Below are 22,067 nucleotides of genomic sequence, written 5' to 3' on the forward strand. Positions count from 1 at the left end.
AGAGGAGTATGCGTCAGCTCAGGGCCTGAAGGACCTCACACCCCCAGACAATACCCTTCCAGAATAACCAGTTATTAAAAAGAGAGCATTCTCCAAATGATCCGCAGTAGAATCATTTCATTTTGATTGCTCGCCAGAGCAGAGACACAATGACCAAGCTTCTGAGTTTCTGTAGACAATCCACCCCCCCCTCCCTCCCCCCCAAGCAATTTGCCCACACTAGTAAATGGAGCCAGAAGGCAGGTCAATTTTCTATGAATCAAGCCGTGTTCTGAAGTGCCAGGGTTTTGAGTTGGGGAAAGTTTGTCCATAAAGTCTCTCTTCTGAGTGCTGTTTCTAGATCTATTGAACAAAGGCTTTGTGACACATCCACTGTAGACATACAGTATGGTTACTTCCCTAATGGCTCCCTATTCTCTCTCTAGTGTGCTACTTTATACCTGGGCCCATAAGGGAAGTGTAGTGAATTGGTTGCTATTTGAGACATAAACTAGATCTTTTGAACAAAGGCATTTGGTTTTTATCAGTCAGCTGTAGGACGGTAGACAGAGTACAGTATGTCTGCTTCCCAAATGGCTCCCTATACCCAACCCTAGCTTCATGACCACATCCTGGTTCAACCCTCATCCACAACCCTAACCCTAGCTTCATGACAACATCCTGGTTCAACCCTAACCCTAGCTTCATGTCCACATCCTGGTTCAACCCTAACCCTAATCCACAACCCTAACCCTAGCTTCATGTCCACATCCTGGTTCAACCCTAACCCTAATCCACAACCCTAACCCTAGCTTCATGTCCACATCCTGGTTCAACCCTCACCCTAATCCACAACCCTAACCCTAGCTTCATGACCACATCCTGGTTCAACCCTCACCCACAACCCTAACCCTAGCTTCATGTCCACATCCTGGTTCAACCCTCACCCACAACCCTAACCCTAGCTTCATGTCCACATCCTGGTTCAACCCTCATCCACAACCCTAACCCTAGCTTCATGACCACATCCTGGTTCAACCCTAACCCTAGCTTCATGACCACATCCTAGTTCAACCCTAACCCTAGCTTCATGTCCACATCCTGGTTCAACCCTCACCCACAACCCTAACCCTAGCTTCATGTCCACATCCTGGTTCAACCCTAACCCTAGCTTCATGTCCACATCCTGGTTCAACCCTCATCCACAACCCTAACCCTAGCTTCATGACCACATCCTGGTTCAACCCTAACCCTAGCTTCATGTCCACATCCTGGTTCAACCCTCATCCACAACCCTAACCCTAGCTTCATGTCCACATCATGGTTCAACCATAACCCTAGCTTCATGTCCACATCCTGGTTCAACCCTAACCCTAATCCACAACCCTAACTCTAGCTTCATGACCACATCCTGGTTCAACCCTCATCCACAACCCTAACCCTAGCTTCATGACCACATCCTGGTTCAACCCCCATCCACAACCATAACCCTAGCTTCATGACCACATCCTGGTTCAACCATAACCCTAGCTTCATGACCACATCCTGGTTCAACCCTAACACTAGCTTCATGTCCACATCCTGGCTCAACCATAACCCTAGCTTCATGTCCACATCCTGGCTCAACCATAACCCTAGCTTCATGTCCACATCCTGGTTCAACCATAACCCTAGCTTCATGTCCACATCCTGGTTCAACCATAACCCTAGCTTCATGTCCACATCCTGGTTCAACCATAACCCTAGCTTCATGTCCACATCCTGGTTCAACCATAACCCTAGCTTCATGACCACATCCTGGCTCAACCATAACCCTAGCTTCATGTCCACATCCTGGTTCAACCATAACCCTAGCTTCATGTCCACATCCTGGTTCAACCCTAACCCTAGCTTCATGTCCACATCCTGGTTCAACCATAACCCTAGCTTCATGTCCACATCCTGGTTCAACCCTAACCCTAGCTTCATGTCCACATCCTGGTTCAACCATAACCCTAGCTTCATGACCACATCCTGGTTCAACCCTAACCCTAGCTTCATGTCCACATCCTGGTTCAACCATAACCCTAGCTTCATGTCCACATCCTGGTTCAACCATAACCCTAGCTTTATGACCACATCCTGGTTCAACCATAACCCTAGCTTCATGTCCACATCCTGGTTCAACCATAACCCTAGCTTCATGTCCACATCCTGGTTCAACCATAACCCTAGCTTCATGTCCACATCCTGGTTCAACCATAACCCTAGCTTCATGGGAACAGGGTGCCACTTGGGTCCCACACTGAATATGCACCTCAAAGCTCTCTCACAGTGACTGTATGGAAATTGCCAATGATGACAACAAAACATTCAGTGTGGTTGACGTGGGGATCCAGTGGACCAGTCACTCACTCAGACTAAACTTACTGTGACGGTCATTGTCTGGTTGGTTCCAGACAATGACAGTAGGCAGGTTTGGTCTGCCAGTGAGTTGTTGACTATAAATATAGTTCACTACTGAGAGTGAGAGAGCATAATGACACACCCCTCCATGCACACCTGGCTCTTCTTGACTCTCTCAGGTGGGCCTGTGGAAGCCATAGGGTAGTTAGCATGCAGCCCGTCCCCTGGGCGGAACAGTGGGTTGACACCTAGATAGATGTCCCTGGCTCTTCTTGACTCTCTCAGGTGGGCCTGTGGAAGCCACAGGGTAGTTAGCATGCAGCCCGTCCCCTGGGCGGAACAGTGGGTTGACCCCTAGATAGATGTCCCTGGGTCTTTTTAAATGAACTCAGTGTGTCTTTCACCTTTTTAATGTGATTCATTGTTCACACATGCAGTTACTCCAGCTGTCGGTGAGATCCTTCCACCGGGAACAGTAGAGATGTGTTGTGATGCATTAAGGACGCGTTCCATCATTCCACCTGCTGCACTATTACAAGCTACATTTACACAATGATACCTGACTACGTGTCTGTAAGGTAGCAGAGGACACTACAGTAGGTTTCTACGGTTCTGGATTAGTTGTCACGCACAGCCTTGCCAGCCTAGATCCATAGTATAGCCATACTAATTCATTAGATATGCTTGTATACTGTAACAGTACATGACTATGTCAAGGTACTTATGGTGCATATAGTAGGTAGTATATTATGCAGGAGGAAGTTGTACCAACGTATGAGTTACCAAGGGAACACGGTGGGCATGATGACAGAGTACAAGGAGTAAGAAATTGTGGTTACATTTTCCTTCACTAAACACAAACCTCAACCGTCCATGCAATTAAAGTAGCACTTTTCCCCTTAGGTTACAGCAGATCCCATGGGCATTGGGCTGGAAATTGCATTTCCACATTTTCTAATTTGTGTTGTCCTTCTTGGGTAATGAATAGTGTGTATCATCATCATGGCATAATGCTTGCCTGGTGTTTATAAAGATCGATCTATCTGTGAAGAAGGAACATATCCCTGGGCTGCACCAGGTGCTATAGATCTGTTGTGTGGCAACCTTGGCAGCATCCCAAATCGTACCCTATTCCCTACATAGTGCTTTTGGTCAAAAGTAGTGCACTATGTAGGGAATAGGGTGCCATTGGGACACAACCTGTTAACTAAAATAATAAGGTGGACATGTACTGATGTTCCTTGAAGCAGGGAGACTGAATAAAACTCTATTCACTCACTGAGCAATGAGTATCTCAAGAGGCTTCACAGTGTGAATAAACCCTGTGTATAATTATGCTAGTCTAGTAGAATAACTAGACTGAGACGTAAACAACCCTGAAATAACCATGGTGATGAGTTCATAACCCATTCAGAGTGAATGGAACTGGGACGCAGAGAGACAGACAATTCATCCAAGAAAGAATAAAACGGTTCTATTTGCCTGTTGTCTAACCGCTTTAACTCCCTTCTGTCTAGTTCTGAACTGTCTGTCTGTCTGTCTCTCTGTCTCTGTAACGGTCGTCTTGTGGTGAATGAGCGGACCAAGGCGCAGCGGGTGATGAATACATAATGAATATTTATTAACAGAACGACGAAACACGAAAACGCTTTAACAAACTACAACACAAATAAACGACGTAGACTGACCTAAAACATGAACTTACAAATACACGAAGAACGCACGAACAGGTACAGACTACAAACAAACGCTACAGTCCCGTGAGGTACGAACATACATACAGACACGGAAGACAATCACCCGCAAACAAACAGTGAGAACATCCTACCTTAATATGGTTCTCAATCAGAGGAAACGTCAAACACCTGCCTCTAATTGAGAACCATATCAGGCAACACATTAAACCCAACATAGAAACACAAAACATAGAATGCCCACCCCAACTCACGCCCTGACCAACTAAACACATACAAAAACAAGAGAAAACAGGTCAGGAACGTGACAGTCTCTGTCTCTCTGTCTGTCTGTCTGTCCAATTTAAGGGCTTTATTGGCATGGGAAACATGTTTGCCAACGCAAGTGAAATAGATACTTTTTTATATTAACAGTAAACAAGACACTTACAGAATTTCCAAAAGAATAAAGACATTTCAAATGTAATATGTGTGTGTATATATATACACCGTGTTGTAATGATGTGCAAATAGTTAAAGTACGAAAGGGAAAATAAATAAATCATAAATATAGGTTGTATTTACAATGGTGTTTGTTCTTCACTGGTTGCCGTTTTCTTGTGACAACAGGTCTCAAATCTTGCTGCTGTGATGTCACACTGGTATTTCACCCAATGGATATGGGAGTCTTTCTCTGTCTGTCTCTGTCTGTCTGTCTGTCTGTCTGTCTGTCTGTCTGTCTGTCTGTCTGTCTCTCTGACCCTCCTCCTGTGTTGTCGTTTCAGATCCTGAGGATTACCAACCGCCCATATGGAAGTCTTACTGTAAGTATCTAAAGTACTGTTTATCCACTGTAAAGTCTTTGGTTGTCGATGAGGAATGTGGAACGTTAGAAGCCTAGTCATCATGGCCGCCAGGCTGCTGCATGTCACTACAAAGGACTTTTATATGTGATCATATAAGGATATTAAAGCAGAAATACTTTAATCTGTTACAGTTAGTGTGTACAGTAAGGCTTCTTGGGACGCGCCATGCTTCAGCACAGCTTCCTGTTACTTCTCTCTCCAGTCTTCTAACACTTGCTGAGAGATATTTTTAGAGCTCACCAGTGGAGGCTGCTGAGGGGAGGATGGCTCTGTTTAATGTCTGGAATGGAATGGTGTCATACATAACCATGTTCATGATACCATTCACTCCATTCCAGCCATTATTATGAGCTGTTCTCCCTCAGCAGCCTCCGCTGGAGCTCACTATGTCTTCATGTTCGTGGAAGACAGCCTGTGTGTGTCCGTGGAAGACGTCCAGGTCTTGCTGGTTGACGTGAGTTGTCCTGACTAAAACAAACTCACAGTCAGGAGTCTGCCTCCTCCGGCATGGAAAGTCTGTTGTGGGGAAGATTCAGTACAGAGACTTAACCTGTTACACTACTCCCAATGCTGTTACATCACAATGAGGAAACGGCACTACTCCCAATGCTGTTACATCACAATGAGGAAACGGCACTACTCCCAATGCTGTTACATTACAATGAGGAAACGGCACTACTCCCAATGCTGTTACATTACAATGAGGAAACGGCACTACTCCCAATGCTGTTACATTACAATGAGGAAACGGCACTACTCCCAATGCTGTTACATCACAATGAGGAAACGGCACTACTCCCAATGCTGTTACATTACAATGAGGAAACGGCACTACTCCCAATGCTGTTACATCACAATGAGGAAACGGCACTACTCCCAATGCTGTTACATTACAATGAGGAAACGGCACTACTCCCAATGCTGTTACATTACAATGAGGAAACGGCACTACTCCCAATGCTGTTACATTACAATGAGGAAACGGCACTACTCCCAATGCTGTTACATTACAATGAGGAAACGGCACTACTCCCAATGCTGTTACATCACAATGAGGAAACGGCACTACTCCCAATGCTGTTACATTACAATGAGGAAACGGCACTACTCCCAATGCTGTTACATTACAATGAGGAAACGGCACTACTCCCAATGCTGTTACATTACAATGAGGAAACGGCACTACTCCCAATGCTGTTACATTACAATGAGGAAACGGCACTACTCCCAATGCTGTTACATTACAATGAGGAAACGGCACTACTCCCAATGCTGTGTTCATCACAATGAGGAAAGAGTTTTCGGCAAAGACTGTCTGTCTCTTCTAATCCTGTTTCGTCCAACATTCTTAGGATGCGTTCTCAAATGGCATCCTGTTCCCTATTTAAAGCATTACTTTTGCACAAAATTTGTGTTCTTCACCAATAAAGCTGTGTTTAAAAAAGTAGTGCACTATGTAGGAAATAGGGTGCTATTTGGTACACGCACTTAGTGTCATGCACATTCTTATTGCATCACATGAGTATAGTATAATCTTTGTCTACAGTAATGCCCTTAGAATAGGTACATTACAGACAATAGGCCTAGTGTCCCCAGCTCAGCTATGATATGTTATACTGTGACAGGCTTAACCGTAGATAGATTTTCTCCATTCCATTTTCAACAGTTTCACTGATTTACACCGAGCACTCAGTCTTTAAGTACACTTCATCCATGATGGCAGCTTGGCTCAGTGCTGCTGCTGCATGTGTTACTGTGCTACTCTGGCTGCGTCCTGAATTAAACCCTATTTACTGTAGTACTTGGCTCTGGTCAAATGTAGTGCACTATGTAGGGGTATAGGGGGACTTTTGGGATGCATACTGTGTCTCCCCATTGTGTCCCAGTACTAAGATTTAATAGTCACTGTTTGTATCCTGCACTAAGGCCCTAGACTACAGTTATGTCCCAAATGGCACCCTATTCTCTATTTAGTACACTATGGGCCCTGATCTAAAGTAGTGCATAGGGAATAGGGTGCCATTTGGGATGTCTCCCTCTGTGAAATATCCATTGACATTCACACAGAGGGTTTGGTGATGTATGGGACCTGTCATATAAACCACTGAGAGACATTAGCGTGTGGATATCTTCGACTTAGCTAACAGCTCCTGGTGTTCCTCCTGTTCCTTGTTGACTTTGTTCTGAGTTGGGCTAATAGTGAGCCAGCCATCTTTGAATCATACTGTCAGTGGCCATACAGAGACTGTATGCTGCATGTCCAATATTAGAGCAACTATAACTTTCTAACTTCCTAATGGACATTTTTAACTCCTCAGAATCTAGTGCCACTCAAGTCCTGCTGGGAACACTGCACACAAACATGTTCCATGGTTAAGAATAGTGTTGTACATGTAGCATGTGACAGAGTGAGCTGCAAGAGGAGTGCATTGGGGTGTTATTAATAATTGTGTAACTCAAATGATTAGACATCTGCCTGAACATATATCGCAAGGCCAGTAACTTGTCAGGTGGATGGATTATCTTGGCAAAGGAGGAATGCTCACTCACAGGGATGTAAACAAATTTGTGCACCAAAGTTGAGAGAAATAAGCTTGACCGGCCTGGTAGCTGTGGAGTGAAAATGGGACTTAGAGATGAATACATTGGGGATGGCTGTACTGTAGTGGTACTGTATGTCCAGCTGATGACCCCATACAGTGCATGAATGAATACGTTACTAAACTTTATTGTCCCATAGGGAAATAATGCATGAATTACTGTCTCCGTGTGTGTGTGAAGCGGTCTACAGTCTACGTAAACAGAGCTGAAGGAGGTCCGTTTGTGTTGCTGTCTACGTAGTCTTTGTTCGTCTGAATTTTTGGAACTCGACGCGAAACGGACCACCGTCTGCTCAGTTCCCGTAGACTGTGTTGCTCCCTTAAGGCTGTGTAACTCTCTGGACGCGGACATATCGTGGCCTCAGTGTCCGTAGACTGTGTTGCTCCCTTAAGGCTGTGTAACTCTCTGGACGCGGACATATCGTGGCCTCAGTGTCCGTAGACTGTGTTGCTCCCTTAAGGCTGTGTAACTCTCTGGAAGCGGACATATCGTGGCCTCAGTGTCCGTAGACTGTGTTGCGCCCTTAAGGCTGTGTAACTCTCTCACAGCGGACATATCGTGGCCTCAGTGTCCGTAGACTGTGTTGCTCCCTTAAGGCTGTGTAACTCTCTGGACGCGGACATATCGTGGCCTCAGTGTCCGTAGACTGTGTTGCGCCCTTAAGGCTGTGTAACTCTCTGGACGCGGACATATCGTGGCCTCAGTGTCCGTAGACTGTGTTGCTCCCTTAAGGCTGTGTAACTCTCTGGACGCGGACATATCGTGGCCTCAGTGTCCGTAGACTGTGTTGCTCCCTTAAGGCTGTGTAACTCTCTGGACGCGGACATATCGTGGCCTCAGTGTCCGTAGACTGTGTTGCTCCCTTAAGGCTGTGTAACTCTCTGGACGCGGACATATCGTGGTCTCAGTGTCCGTAGACTGTGTTGCTCCCTTAAGGCTGTGTAACTCTCTCACAGTGGACATATCGTGGCCTCAGTGTCCGTAGACTGTGTTGCTCCCTTAAGGCTGTGTAACTCTCTGGAAGCGGACATATCGTGGCCTCAGCAGTGCAGCCGTTCTAATACTGAATACTATGCTTTTTACCTGACAGTCCATGTTTGTCTCTAACAGTGTACCGGCTCCAGCAGGAAGCTCCTCGGCCCAAGAGGATGACCTGCCCTCAGGAGGTCAGCACGGTACCTCTTTAAACATTATAAGCTACATCCCCATTGTCTACCCTTCTCTCAAAGTGTCTCAGAATCATCAGGGAGGCAACCATATAGACTACAGTATTCTGTGATCGGATGCCTGATCTGTTGTGATAATGTAACATACTGATAAACTAATCATTTACCACATTGTCGTTTTCTTATCTCTAATCTGACACCGAATGGTAAAGAGGTCAGGCAATTGGCAGGATGAGAGAGGGAGAGTCACACAGAGCAAACTAGAATGCTATTTGGCCCTAAACAGAGAGTACACAGTGGCAGAATACCTGACCCCTGTGACTGACCTAAACTTAAGGAAAGCTTTGACTATGTACAAGGCAGACCTGGATCTCAAGAGAAGACAGGCTATGTGCACACTGCCCACAAAATGAGGTGGAAACTGAGCTGCACTTCCTAACCTCCTGCCAAATGTATGACCATATTAGAGAGACACATTTCCCTCAGATTACACAAACTCACAAAGAATTCAAAAACAAATCCAATTTTGATAAACTTCCATATCTATTGGGTGAAATACCACATTGTTCCATCACAGCAGCAAGATTTGTGACCTGTTGCCACAAGAAAAGGGCAACCAGTGAAGAACAAACACCATTGTAAATACAACCTATATTTACTTCCCTTTTGTACATTAACTATTTGCACATCATTACAACACTATTACAACACTGTGTATATATACTTAATATACCATTTGAAATCTTAATTTTTTTTCTTTTGTGAGTGTAATGTTTACTGTACATTTTGTTTATTTCACTTGCTTTGGCAATGTAAACATATGTTTCCCATGCCAATAAAGCTCCTTTAAATTGAAATTAAATAGAATTAGAATTGGCAGAGAGACACAGACATCCTTTATGAAACGTTTATCCTTCAATCTAAAAAGGTTGTTAGATCTCTTGGCCAAGCCATTGAAGTGACCTTTCAACTGACTATGTCTCTGTCAGCCAATGTATCTTGTCTCTCTCCTCTGGATTTACAGATGGAGACCAGACCCAAATATTACGGCAGAGAGTGAGTAGTGGGACTTACTTTGATTTTTCATCCATGTTCTAATACAGCTGCTGGGGAGGCTGGCTAAAGCTGTGTGATTTATCATTAACGTCAAGCTTTACATGTGCTTAGGGTGTTGAAGGTGTGTGTGTCCCTGTGTGTGCAAGAGGATGGGGATAATTGAGTGTTAAATCCAGAGGGACAGAGACATCAAGGTCCGTAGACAAGGCCACAGCATTGACAGGAGACTTGTGGCTCTCTCAAGGTTCCATGGCATGCTATCGAGAGAGAGTGCAGATGAGCTACTGGGAGGAGCAGACGGGGCTTACCTCGTCAGAGAGAGCCAGAGACAGCCAGGGACACACACCTTGGCCTTAAGGTACTGTACACACACACATTTACTTACTAAATATACACACCGTGTCAAAAACGCTCTCCCCACCCACCCACTCACTCTACCTCCCTCTCCCCAGGTTTGGGCACCAGACCCTGAACTACAGACTGTTCTATGACGGGAAGCACTTTGTGGGGGAGAAGCGCTTTGAGACGGTCCATGACCTGGTGACGGATGGCCTCATCACCCTGTACATCGAGACCAAGGCAGCAGAGTACATTGCCAAGATGACCACCAACCCCATCTATGAACACCTGGGCTACACATCCCTGCTGAAGGACAAGATGGGGCACCGGCTGAGCCGGGGACGCACTGAACCCCGTAGGGTCACCTTCCAGAGAGAGGACAGTAAGGTGAGATACTACAGTACATCGCTTTGACTTTCTTTATGTAACTAAAAGTGCTATGAAAAGTTACTTTGGTGATGACATTGATGGGGATGGTGAGTGGTGGTGATGACATTGGTGATGGTGGCGGTGACGACATTGGTGATGGTGACGACATTGGTGATGGTGGTGGTGATGGTGGCATTGGGGATGGTGGTGACGACATTAGAGATGGTGACATTGGGGATGGTGGCATTGGGGATGGTGGTGGGGATGGTGACATTGGTGGTGGTGACATTGGGGATGGGGATGATGGTGGGGATGGTGACATTGGGGATGGTGGTGGTGGTGACATTGGGGATGGTGGTGGTGACATTGGGGATGGTGGTGGTGACATTGGGGATGGTGGTGGTGACATTGGTGATGGTGGTGTTGACATTGGTGGTGGTGGTGGTGACATTGGGGATGGGGATGATGGTGGGGATGGTGACATTGGGGATGGTGGTGGTGGTGACATTGGGGATGATGGTGATTCTCCCATAGCACCAGGTTAACTATGTATTAACGTGCTACATCTACTACTTGTGTTTCCTGACTATAGTTCTGACCTGAACAGAAACAACTCTGGGCCTTAGCTATGGACTGTAACAGACCAGAGTTTTTCCTGGTCTCGCCACACGGTCTGGAAAAACTCCTGTCCCTAAAATATGTTCATTACCTTCTACTCTATCAGCATCTGCAGTAAGGATGGAGTTTTTCATTATGTAACCATTTCTCATGAGAGAGAGACACATTGTCTCTGCAGGGGGGTGTTTCCTTCCTGACATCACTTCTCATTAAAGGTCATGATGACCAACAGGACTGGGATGTTATTCTGTGTCACAGACAGACACTGTTCTAGGGCTATAGATGAATCACACGTTCTAGGGCTATAGATGAATCACACATTTCACACCATTTGTTCTCATCAACTAACTGCTGAAGGATATTGACTGTCTGTGACTCATTATATTAGCCAATGTGAAATGCTTTCATTCTACTGTGTCGGTCTAGGGGGTTGGCAAGTCCCACATCTCACCACTAGGTGGCAACCGGACCAAGCCATAGCATATCAACAGCACTTAGCTGTGATTGGAAATGTTATTTTTCTTCAGTCTTTGACTGTTAAACATGGTAAAATCACAAAGCCTTTCCTTCATCCATGTTGGGTGAAGTTGTCTTGACATTCTGCTCTGTTATGTTCCTCTCATACAAGCCACACACCCCTGGTGCTTCTTGGAATATTGAACAAATCATTTTGTTCTGATAAACAGCATTAAGGTTGTGTCCCTCCCAAATGTCACTATATTTCCTATGTAGTGCACTACCTTTGCCCTGGTAAAAGTAATGCCCTATATGGGGAATAGGGTGCCATTTGGGACGCACATGGGTCTCCATCAGTCGTCTGACAGCAACAAGGCAGTCCTGCCTGAGTCAGTGGCGTTGCAAGGCGTCCGTTTCCTCTCTGCTCCTTTCCAATACCCACCAGCGCTGTGCTATTCATGTCACTGTCTGTCCACTAGAGTTAGAGTGAAGGGGACAGAGAGCCTTAAGCCCTTACTGCAGGAGGCAGCTCTATCCCTGCAGGCTCTTAACTTGGTCAGTAGTTCATGGACTCTGACGGATTCCAACACGTTCAGAGATGAATCCTTAACACTAAACCCCTCCAGGAGGATTCTCCATAGCAGTGTGTGTATTTATGTTAGAAAACATACAGGACCTGATATACAGAAAGTATATATTCTAGGCTATTTGGTCTGGTCAAATACAGACTGTCTGACCCTGTCTGACATTGTATAATATCTAGAGCATGCTTTGAGTTTTGACATCAGACTGCCAGCCTGTCAGTCAGTAATGTCAGAGTGTCTGTAAAAATGTGTTGTTTTGAGTGTCACACTTCGATCTGTCAAGCTTGGGTTATGTCCCAACTGGCACCCTATTCCCTATACAATGCTCTACTTTTGACCAGAGCCCTATGGGTCCCGATCAAAAGTAGAGCACTAAAGAGGTGCCATTTGGGATGCAGTCTTGGAAAACATGACGAGTTGGGCCAATGACAGGTCTCCTGATTTTAGGCTTTCAGTGTTGGACAAACACCTGCCAGTCTGTCATGTCCCAAAAAAAGCGGGAGGTCAAAGTGCAGTCCTCCTGTTTCCTCTCTTCTGTGTCCCAAATTACACCCTATTCCTTTTATAGTGCACTACTTTTGACCAGGGCCTATAGGGCTCTGGTCAAAAGTAATGTACTAAGTAGGGAATAGGTTGCCATTTGGGATGTAGCGTATGTCCCTATGGAGTGGAGCCAGGCTTGTTCTAATGGCCTGTATCTTTACTGACTTTAGTTAACACTGTACTATAATACTCTGTCCAGTATCAGCCTGTATCTTTACTGACTTTAGTTAACACTGTACTATAATACTCTGTCCAGTATCAGCCTGTATCTTTACTGACTTTAGTTAACACTGTACTATAATACTCTGTTCACTATCAGCCTGTATCTTTACTGACTTTAGTTAACACTGTACTATAATACTCTGTTCAGTATCAGCCTGTATCTTTACTGACTTTAGTTAACACTGTACTATAATACTCTGTCCAGTATCAGCCTGTATCTTTACTGACTTTAGTTAACAGTGTACTATAATACTCTGTCCTGTATCAGCCTGTATCAGCCTGTATCTTTACTGACTTTAGTTAACAGTGTACTATAATACTCTGTCCAGTATCAGCCTGTATCTTTACTGACTTTAGTTAACACTGTACTATAATACTCTGTCCAGTATCAGCCTGTATCTTTACTGACTTTAGTTAACACTGTACTATAATACTCTGTCCAGTATCAGCCTGTATCTTTACTGACTTTAGTTAACACTGTACTATAATACTCTGCCCAGTATCAGCCTGTATCTTTACTGACTTTAGTTAACAGTGTACTATAATACTCTGTCCTGTATCAGCCTGTATCAGCCTGTATCTTTACTGACTTTAGTTAACACTGTACTATAATACTCTGTCCAGTATCAGCCTGTGTTTTCAGACACACAGTAGCTACAGTAAACATACTCCCTCACATGCTGTCTTTACTCTCTCTTGTAAATCCTCATCCAGGTGTGTGTGTACATTCCTCCCGGAGGGGGGGAGGAGACTCACTCAACCTGTCTGGTGACCTGCTGTGTGTCAGCCTCCTCGGTTCACACGGCTCAATGTGTCTGTGTACTTGTGCTGGGAGTTGCCACAGTGGCCAAACTCCTGCCAGTTTCCTCCTATAACAACAGCTTCCCAAATGGCACCCTATACCCTCTGGTCCCTCAGGGCTCTGGTCAAAAGAAGTGCACTATGCAGGGAATAGGGAGCCGTCTGAGACCCATCACTGGTTTAATGTAACTGGTGCTGGTGGGGATTGGAAGGTGATCAATGCATTTCTAGTCCATGTTCTGGTCCTAGTTCTATAATGTGAGGTTAGCCTGCTTGGATTTTATTCTGACGTTATAGTAGTTTGTTTGTTTTTGGAAGTTTAATGACCTCGTCCTTGAGCTACCTGTTAGTCTGTTGGAAACAACATGATCTATAAAGATGGCGTTGGGAAATAATTGAGCTACTACTATAAAGATTTTATACAGTAGCTACATACTTTGTAAAAGGAAGAAGGCTTTCAATGTTGATCTGTCATACTTCCAGACACAGGCAGGCCTGTTTTAATTGGCACTGTACGTTTTCCTTTCACTACACTTTCTGAATAGTAAAACTGATTTTATCACTGACTACATCCCCATTCACGTCTATGTTTGGATGGAATTGTATGAGATGGTGTGTTTTTGTTTGGACGGTTATCTGACCTTACAGAAAGAAAGACACTAGTGTTATTTTCTATTTTCCCATGATCCTCTGTTCTCCCCACTGTGTCTGCTCAGCTGCACCCACACAGTGAATAACAGAGCCTGGCTGCTGAAAAGAAACCAGGGCCTTTTTTAAATGTATTTTATTCCAAACTCTTCTCTGAGACAAGAAGCCATCTGCCTCCAGGGAAAAAGAACATAACCGTCACACACACGCTCTCTCTTTCTCAATACGTACTGTATACCCCCTCCCTCCTCCTCTCCCCATTTGCTTTTTCTGTGTCATACATTTTTTCATCCACCTGTCCCTCTTCCTCCAGATCCCTTACTCTTCTCTCTGCCCCGTCTAGTTTAGATCCTCCTCCTGGTCTTTGATAGGATGTCTTTCTCGGTGACAAACAGCTTCTCCTGTCCTGACTGTTACCCGTTCAGCCATTTTAAATCAAATGTATTAGATACATGCTTTGTAAACAACAGGTGTAGACAAACAGTGAAATACTTCCGGACTCTAACCAAAAATGCAGAGAGAAATAAAAGATAAATAATATTAAAGTAATAATAAATACACAATGAGTAACGATAACTTAGCTATATATACAAGGGACCAGTACTGAGTCGATGTGCAGGGGTACAAGCCACATTTTTTATATATGTTTATTTCACCTTTATGTAACCAGGTAGGCTAGTTGAGAACAAGTTCTCATTTGCAACTGCGACCTGGCCAAGATAAAGCCAAGCAGTTCGACACATACAACAACACAGAGTTACACATGGAATAAACAAACATACAGTAGAAAAAGTCTATGTGCAAATGAGGTAGGATAAGGGAGGTAAGGCAATAAATAGGCCATGGTGGCGAAGTAATTACAATATAGCAATTAAACACTGGAATGGTAGATGTGCAGAAGTTGAATGTGCAAGTAGAGATACTGGGGTGCAAAGGAGCAAGATAAATAAAAAAATACAGTATGGGGATGAGGTAGCTGGATGGGCTATTTATAGATGGGCTATGTACAGGTGCTGTGAGCTGCTCTGACAGCCTTTTCAGTGCGGATGGTACCTGTAATCCATGACTTCTGGTTGGGATATGTACGTACGGGCACTGTGGGGACAACGTCGTTGATACACTTATTAATGAAGCCGGTGACTGATGAATCCCATAACATTCCAGTCTATGCTAGTGAAACAGTCCTGTAGCTTAACAACCACTTCATCGGACCACTTCCTTATTGAGCACGTCATTCCTGTTTTTGCTTGTAAGCAGGAATCATGAGGATAGGGTTATGGTTAGGGAGAGCTTTGTATGTGTTTCTGTGTGGAGTAAATGTATTGTATTGTCTCTAGTTGCACAGTTGACATGCTGGTAGAAATGAGAATTACTTCTGTAGCTACAGTGTAACCAATGTGAAATGGCTAGCTAGTTAGTGGTGGTGCGCGCTAATAGCGTTTCAATCGGTGATGTCACTTGCTCTGAGACCTTGAAGTAGTTGTTTCCCTTGCAGAGGCTTTTGTGGCGCGATGGGTAACGATGCTTCGAGAGTGGCTGTTGTTGTGTGCAGAGGGCCCCTGGTTCGAGCCCAGGTAGGGGCGAGAGAGGAATAGGGTGTAATTTGGGACGCAGAAGAGAGGAAACAGGAGGACTGCACTTTGACCTCCCGCTTTTTTTGGGACATGACAGACTGGCAGTCTACGTTACTGAAGTTTGGACGGTGTACAGGAGGCCCAAAGCCATATTTTTAAAACGGCTTCTATGTCTATTACAACCTTTTAAAGCTGCCTATCCTCTCATTTCAGCTGAAGGGCTTTTGTCTCTGAGCTGAGTGAGCTTCAAGCATATATTTCTCTCTCCCTTAGGATCGTTCCCTTCCTCAACTATTCTACCCTTCCAGCTCTTCATCATTCCATCACAGCTACAAAATCCTCTGTTCTAGTTTTAATTCTGACATTCCCTCATTCTTTCTCTTCACAGACTAACTGTATTGCTGTCCCTAATTTCACCATTTCATGTCAGCAACCCTGAATGTCCACTAGTTTGAGTTGTCTACTTCCCATTTGATTGTATTGTTACTCAAGAGGAGCTGATGAGGCCCTCCTGGTGTTTTAGAAGGAGTGGATGTTTAGAAGGAGAGTCGCTCAATCTGTTGTAGTGCTGTAGATTTGGCAACAGCCCCCCATTGAGTCAGGACATGGCCACCATGAACTCTGCCTGGGACCTGACAGGGATTTGGCCACCGTGGGATTACACCTTGAGTGGGGATTATGGCCATAATCCCAATGGATGACCATGGTCGGATGCTGTTCTGCTGGGGGTTTAAGAGCAGAGCAGAGTGATTGGTGGGAGCAGGCTGGAGTCATAGCGTCTGTTTGTAGTCTGGCTGCAGTCTAGGCAGGGAGAGGAAGACCACCAGTGGATTGTGAGGCATGAAGGTCGAGATGTAGTTGACTAATCTGTTTCTACTGGACTGGAAGGAATCTAGGAGCATGTCGTGGCTCTTCTGGGCCAGAAGGATAGTGCCAGGACTCCTGTTGTATGGAGGGGACTTAGTTATGTAACTGTTGTTGGTGGGGGGGTTTGTTACCGTGGGCTACTGGCAGTTCAGTTCAGTATTATCTCCAGTTGAGTGTGAGTGTCTTTAGAGAGTTTGACTGCAGCCATTGATCCTGCTTTAGATTGCTGCTGAGCTGTACTGACAGCTCCCCCTCACCCCACACACACTCACTCTAACCCCACACACCCACCTAGCCCCTCCCCACCAACCAAGGGACTCTCCTCCTAGCCCCTCCCCACCAACCAAGGGACCCTCCCCCCGGACTTGTCTCTCTCCTATTGGGTGTGTGTGAATGAGAGCCATTGTGTGAGGCACACTCCTGCCCTGGGGCCGCCCACTGCTGCTGGCTGCTCTCTGCTTCTTTCTCCTGGAACTGGAACTGGAGCTGGAGCTCAGATCAGATGCATCCTGACTGTCAGTCTGTACCATCCTGGATCCCAGCAGGAAGAGGAATGGGAGGAACAGAGGGAGGAGGGGAGTGGAGCACAGCGGCCGTGTCCTCCTCGTTGGGCAGGTGCCGCCGGCGTCTGTTACCCAGCACTGGGCGCTACGTCCTCCAGCACACACCACACGGCTCACCAGAGGAGACAGAGGCTCTGTGGGAGCCCGGACTAGGACAGGGGGACACAGTCAGACACACGGCAGCGGCCATGGAAGTGGAGGAAGGGAGCCGGGGTCCGGGAGGAGGGATAGGGCCAGGAGATGTAACGGTCCACAAGACCAAGAGAGGGGAGCGGAAGAGGCAGGAGCTACTGGCCTTAGCCCTGAGGGTCAAGTTGGGGAGCAGGAGAACGTTACTCTGGAAGCCTCTAAAACTGTTGGCTTCCTGTCCACAGATCACCACTTCTCCTCTGGTACGGCACAGCACCCTGAAAGACTGCCCCTCCGAGAAGCAGAGCTCCTATGACAAGATCCACAACTTCAAGGTGAGATGGTTTGTTTGATTGAACCTTTTTAAAGGAGGATGTGGTGAGGGAGGGAGGGAGGGAGAGTCGACTGCTTTAGGACCTCTGTAGGAGGTCTGCCTCTCTGTAGATTCTCTGTTCAAAGCTCTTTTACCTCAGGAAATTATTCCATTCCTACAGGCAGCTCTGCTTGTCCATGCAGGGCCTGGGAGATTAAGTTCTGTCAGGTTGATCTGAAACGTAAAAGCGACGTTCCTCAAAGTGACAAAGTAACCGATTTCAATGACTCTTTTTATCTGCCTGGTGAGCTGCCTACCTGTCACCTGACTGGCTACCGTTAGGTACCATTATAACACAGAGACTGATGTTATTCATCATCATGTGCTTTCATGATGAAAGCTGTCTTGTGGGCACGTGCAGCTGTCAGCCATATGTTTAAATCTATCGACTGTGCTTAATGGATATGGCGTATGTTTTAACCCATTAACGGCTGTGAACATTGATTGTCTGAGATTTTTGAGCACTTTAACCTCTTTGTTTCATCTTGATTTTCAAAAACAGAAATACAGTTGATATATTGAAATAAATATTGAAAACAACAAATGATTTTGGTGTGTGAGACCAACACAAACTTGGCAGTAAACCTAACCAGTATTTTTGACCTCAACTTCCCTATCAAATCTAAACAGTTCAAACAGAAACAACAATGACAAATGGTTTGATGAAGAAAGCAAAAACCTAAGAAAGAAATTGAGAAACCTATCCAACCAAAAACATAGAGACCCAGAAAACATCAGCCTACGCCTTCACTATGGTGAAGACAATACAGAAATACCCTACGGAAAAAGAAGGAACAGCACGTCAGAAATCAGCTCAATGTAATTGAAGAATCCATAGACTCGTAGAAAACACTAAACAAACAACAACACAGAGTTATCTATCCAAAATGAAAATGTATGAGTAAACCACTTCTCCAATCTTTTTGGCCCTATAACAAAGAACAAACAGCAGAAACATGATCAGATACACATTTTAGAATCAACTATATAAGACTACCAGAACCCACTAGATGATCCAATTACATTGAATGAACTACAGGACAAAATACAAACCCTCCAACCCAAAAAGGCCTGTGGTGTTGGTGTCCACAATGAAATGATAAAATATACAGACAACAAATTCCAATTGGTTATACATAAACTCCTTAATATCATCCTTAGCTCTGGCATCTTCCCCAATATTTGGAATCAAGGACTGATCACCCCAATCCACAGAAGTGGAGACAAATAATAACTACTGTGGGATATGCGTCAACAGCAACCTTTTGGAAAATCCTCTGCATTATCATTAACAGCAGACTCATACATTTTCTCGTGAAAACAATGTACTGAGCAAATGTCAAATTGGCTTTTTACCAAATTACCATAAAACAGACCATGTATTCACCCTGCACACCCTAACAAACAAACAAACAAACAAACAAAACAAAACAGACAGTCTTCTCATGCTTTGTTGATTTCAAAAAAGCTTTTGACTCAGTTTGGGATTAGGGTCTGCTATACAAATTGATGGAAATTGGTGTTGGGGGAAAAACATATGACATTATAAAATCCATGTACACGGTTAAAATTGGCAAAACACACACACTTCTTTCCACAGGGCTGGGGGTGAGACAGGGATGCATCTTAAGCCCCACCCTCTTCAACATATATATCAATGAATTGGCGAGGACTCTAGAGCAGTCTGCAGCACCCGGCCTCACCCTACTAGAATCTGAAGTCAAATGTCTACTGTTTGCTGATGATCTGGTGCTTCTGTCACCAACCAAGGAGGGCCTACAGCAGCACCTAGATCTTCTGCACAGATTCTTTCAGACCTGGGCCCTGACAGTAAATCTCAGTAAGACTAAAATAATGGCCTCCCGGGTGGCGCAGTGGTCTAAGGCACTGCATCGCAGTGCTAGCTGTGCCACCAGAGATTCTGGGTTTGAGCCCAGGCTCTGTCGCAGCCGGCCGCAACCGGGAGGCCCATGGGGCGGCGCACAATTGGCCCAGCATCGTCCGGGTTAGGGGAGGGTTTAGCCGGCAAGGATATCCTTGTCTCATCGCGCACTAGCGACTCCTGTGGCTGACCAGGTCGCCAGGTGTACGGTGTTTCCTCCGACACATTGGTGCGGCTGGCTTCCGGGTTGGATGTGCATTGTGTCAAGAAGCAGTGCGGCTTGGTTGAGTTGTGTTTCGGGGGACGCATGGCTCTCGACCTTCGCCGAGTTCGTACGGGAGTTGCAGCGATGAGACAAGACTGTAACTACTACCAATTGGATACCACTAAATTGTTTGCAGACCCCACAGAGCCAGCAACACAATTAGACCCAACCAAATCATAAGAAAACTAAAATATACTTTTTTGATACATTGGAAAGAATTAACAAAAACAACAGAGCAAACTAGAATGCTACTTGGCCCGAAACAGAGAATACACAGTGGCAGAATACCTGACCACAGTAACTGACCCAAAATGTAGACAATCTTTGACTATGTACAGAGGGGATGTAGCCTTGCTATTGAGAAAGGCCGCCGTAGGCAGACCTGGATCTCAAGAGAAGACAGGCTATGTGCACACTAGCTACAAAATGAGGTGGAAACTGAGCTGCACTTCCTAACCTCCTGCCCAGTGTATGACCATATTAGAGAGACATATTTCCCTCAGATTACACAAACCCACAAAGAATTTGAAAACAAATCCTATTTTGATAAACTCCCATATCTATTGGGTGATATAACACAGTGTGCCATCACAACAGCAGTATGTGTGACCTGTTGCCACAAGAAAAGGACAACCAGTGAAGAACAAACACCACTGTAAATACAACCCATATTTCTGTTAATTTATTTTCCCTTTTGTACTTGACATTTTTGCACATAATATGACATTTGTAATGTCTTTTATTATTTTGGTACTTTTGTGAGTGTAATGTTTACTGTTAATTTGTATTGTTTATTTCACTTGTTTGTTATTTGGTTCTCTTGCTTTGACAATGTTAACATATGTTTCCCATGCCAATAAAGCCCTTACATTGAATTGAGAGAGAGAAAGCGATCTCTCCTCATGGGCACCTGAATACATTCCTGCCATTGTGTCTCAGGTTTCAGTGAGCCTGCAGGGTAGAATGGCCTCCAGCTCTCCAGCCTAGTGTCTGGTCCCATTTGAGAATGGAACAGCAAACCACCCGGCTGCTCAGCACCTGTCAAGAGCCCTTATCTGTACTATTCTATCAATCTAATGTAACCTAATAACTCTTTAGTGAAGTGGTCGGTGCAGGCTTGCGTGTGTGTGAACATGTTTGCATGTATCCAGCAGCCCGGGCAGGAACAGATGCCAGACACTTTGTAAATCCTTTTAATCTGACTTGTATACACAGTCCCTCATTGGGCTTGGGGTCCCTCCCTCCATCCCTTCCACTGTAGACTGGGCTTGGGGTCCCTCCCTCCATCCCTTCCACTGTAGACTGGGCTTGGGGTCCATCCCTCCCTTCCACTGTAGACTGGGCTGGGGGTCCCTCCATCCCTTCCACTGTAGACTGGGACCAGAGACCAGGGCTGAGTTCCAAATGGCACCCTATTCCCTAGATAAAGGACTAGTTTCACCAGGGCAAAATAGGTAACTATATAAGGTGCCATTTGGGACCCAGACAAGTATTCTCTGCCTTACTGAAGAGACATTCCTCTGTCATTACTAAGCACAGTGTGAAGAGCTGTGGTACATCCAGGTAAACAAGTATCCCTCTATTTTGCCATAGTGTAATATTTTAGGTAGGCCACGTCCGAGCCAGAGCAGCCCATAGGACACTAGGCCACGTCCGAGCCAGAGCAGCCCATAGGACAGTACTCACCGACAGTAAACGTCTGACCTGACCTGGGTTCCTACTCACCTACAGTAACCATCTGACCTGCCCTGGGTCCTACTCACCTACAGTAAACGTCTGACCTGACCTGGGTCCTACTCACCTACAGTAACCATCTGACCTGCCCTGGGTCCTACTCACCTACAGTAACCGTCTGACCTGCCCTGGGTCCTACTCACCTACAGTAACCGTCTGACCTGACCTGGGTCCTACTCACCTACAGTAAACGTCTGACCTGGGTCCTAATCACCTACAGTAACCGTCTGACCTGCCCTGGGTCCTACTCACCTACAGTAACCGTCTGACCTGACCTGGGTCCTACTCACCTCCAGAAATACAATGAATGAAAGAATTCACAGATCTTGTCTGTTTGCGTATATGTGTGTGTGATTTAGAGGGTTATGTTTGTT

At 45.4% G+C, this 22,067-nt stretch overlaps 1 protein-coding gene across 3 annotated transcripts in view; it reads left to right on the forward strand.

The window, feature by feature from the left end:
- Window positions 1–22,067, forward strand: part of chn2 (chimerin 2) — a 41,300-nt gene that overhangs the window by 7,921 nt on the left and 11,312 nt on the right. The window contains exons 2-7 of one of the 3 annotated variants that reach the window (XM_071396002.1): window positions 4,823–4,861; window positions 8,615–8,679; window positions 9,695–9,726; window positions 9,971–10,084; window positions 10,179–10,452; window positions 17,685–17,774. In XM_071396002.1, the coding sequence (XP_071252103.1) occupies window positions 4,823–4,861; window positions 8,615–8,679; window positions 9,695–9,726; window positions 9,971–10,084; window positions 10,179–10,452; window positions 17,685–17,774 (614 nt within the window). Of the gene's footprint in view, window positions 1–4,822; window positions 4,862–8,614; window positions 8,680–9,249; window positions 9,309–9,694; window positions 9,727–9,970; window positions 10,085–10,178; window positions 10,453–17,684; window positions 17,775–22,067 lie in introns of those variants that run through there. The other 2 variants (XM_071396003.1, XM_071396005.1) reach the window with 2 other exon arrangements.

Source organism: Salvelinus alpinus, chromosome 4 (genome assembly GCF_045679555.1).
Source record: "Salvelinus alpinus chromosome 4, SLU_Salpinus.1, whole genome shotgun sequence".
In the NCBI taxonomy this organism is placed as follows: domain Eukaryota; kingdom Metazoa; phylum Chordata; class Actinopteri; order Salmoniformes; family Salmonidae; genus Salvelinus; species Salvelinus alpinus.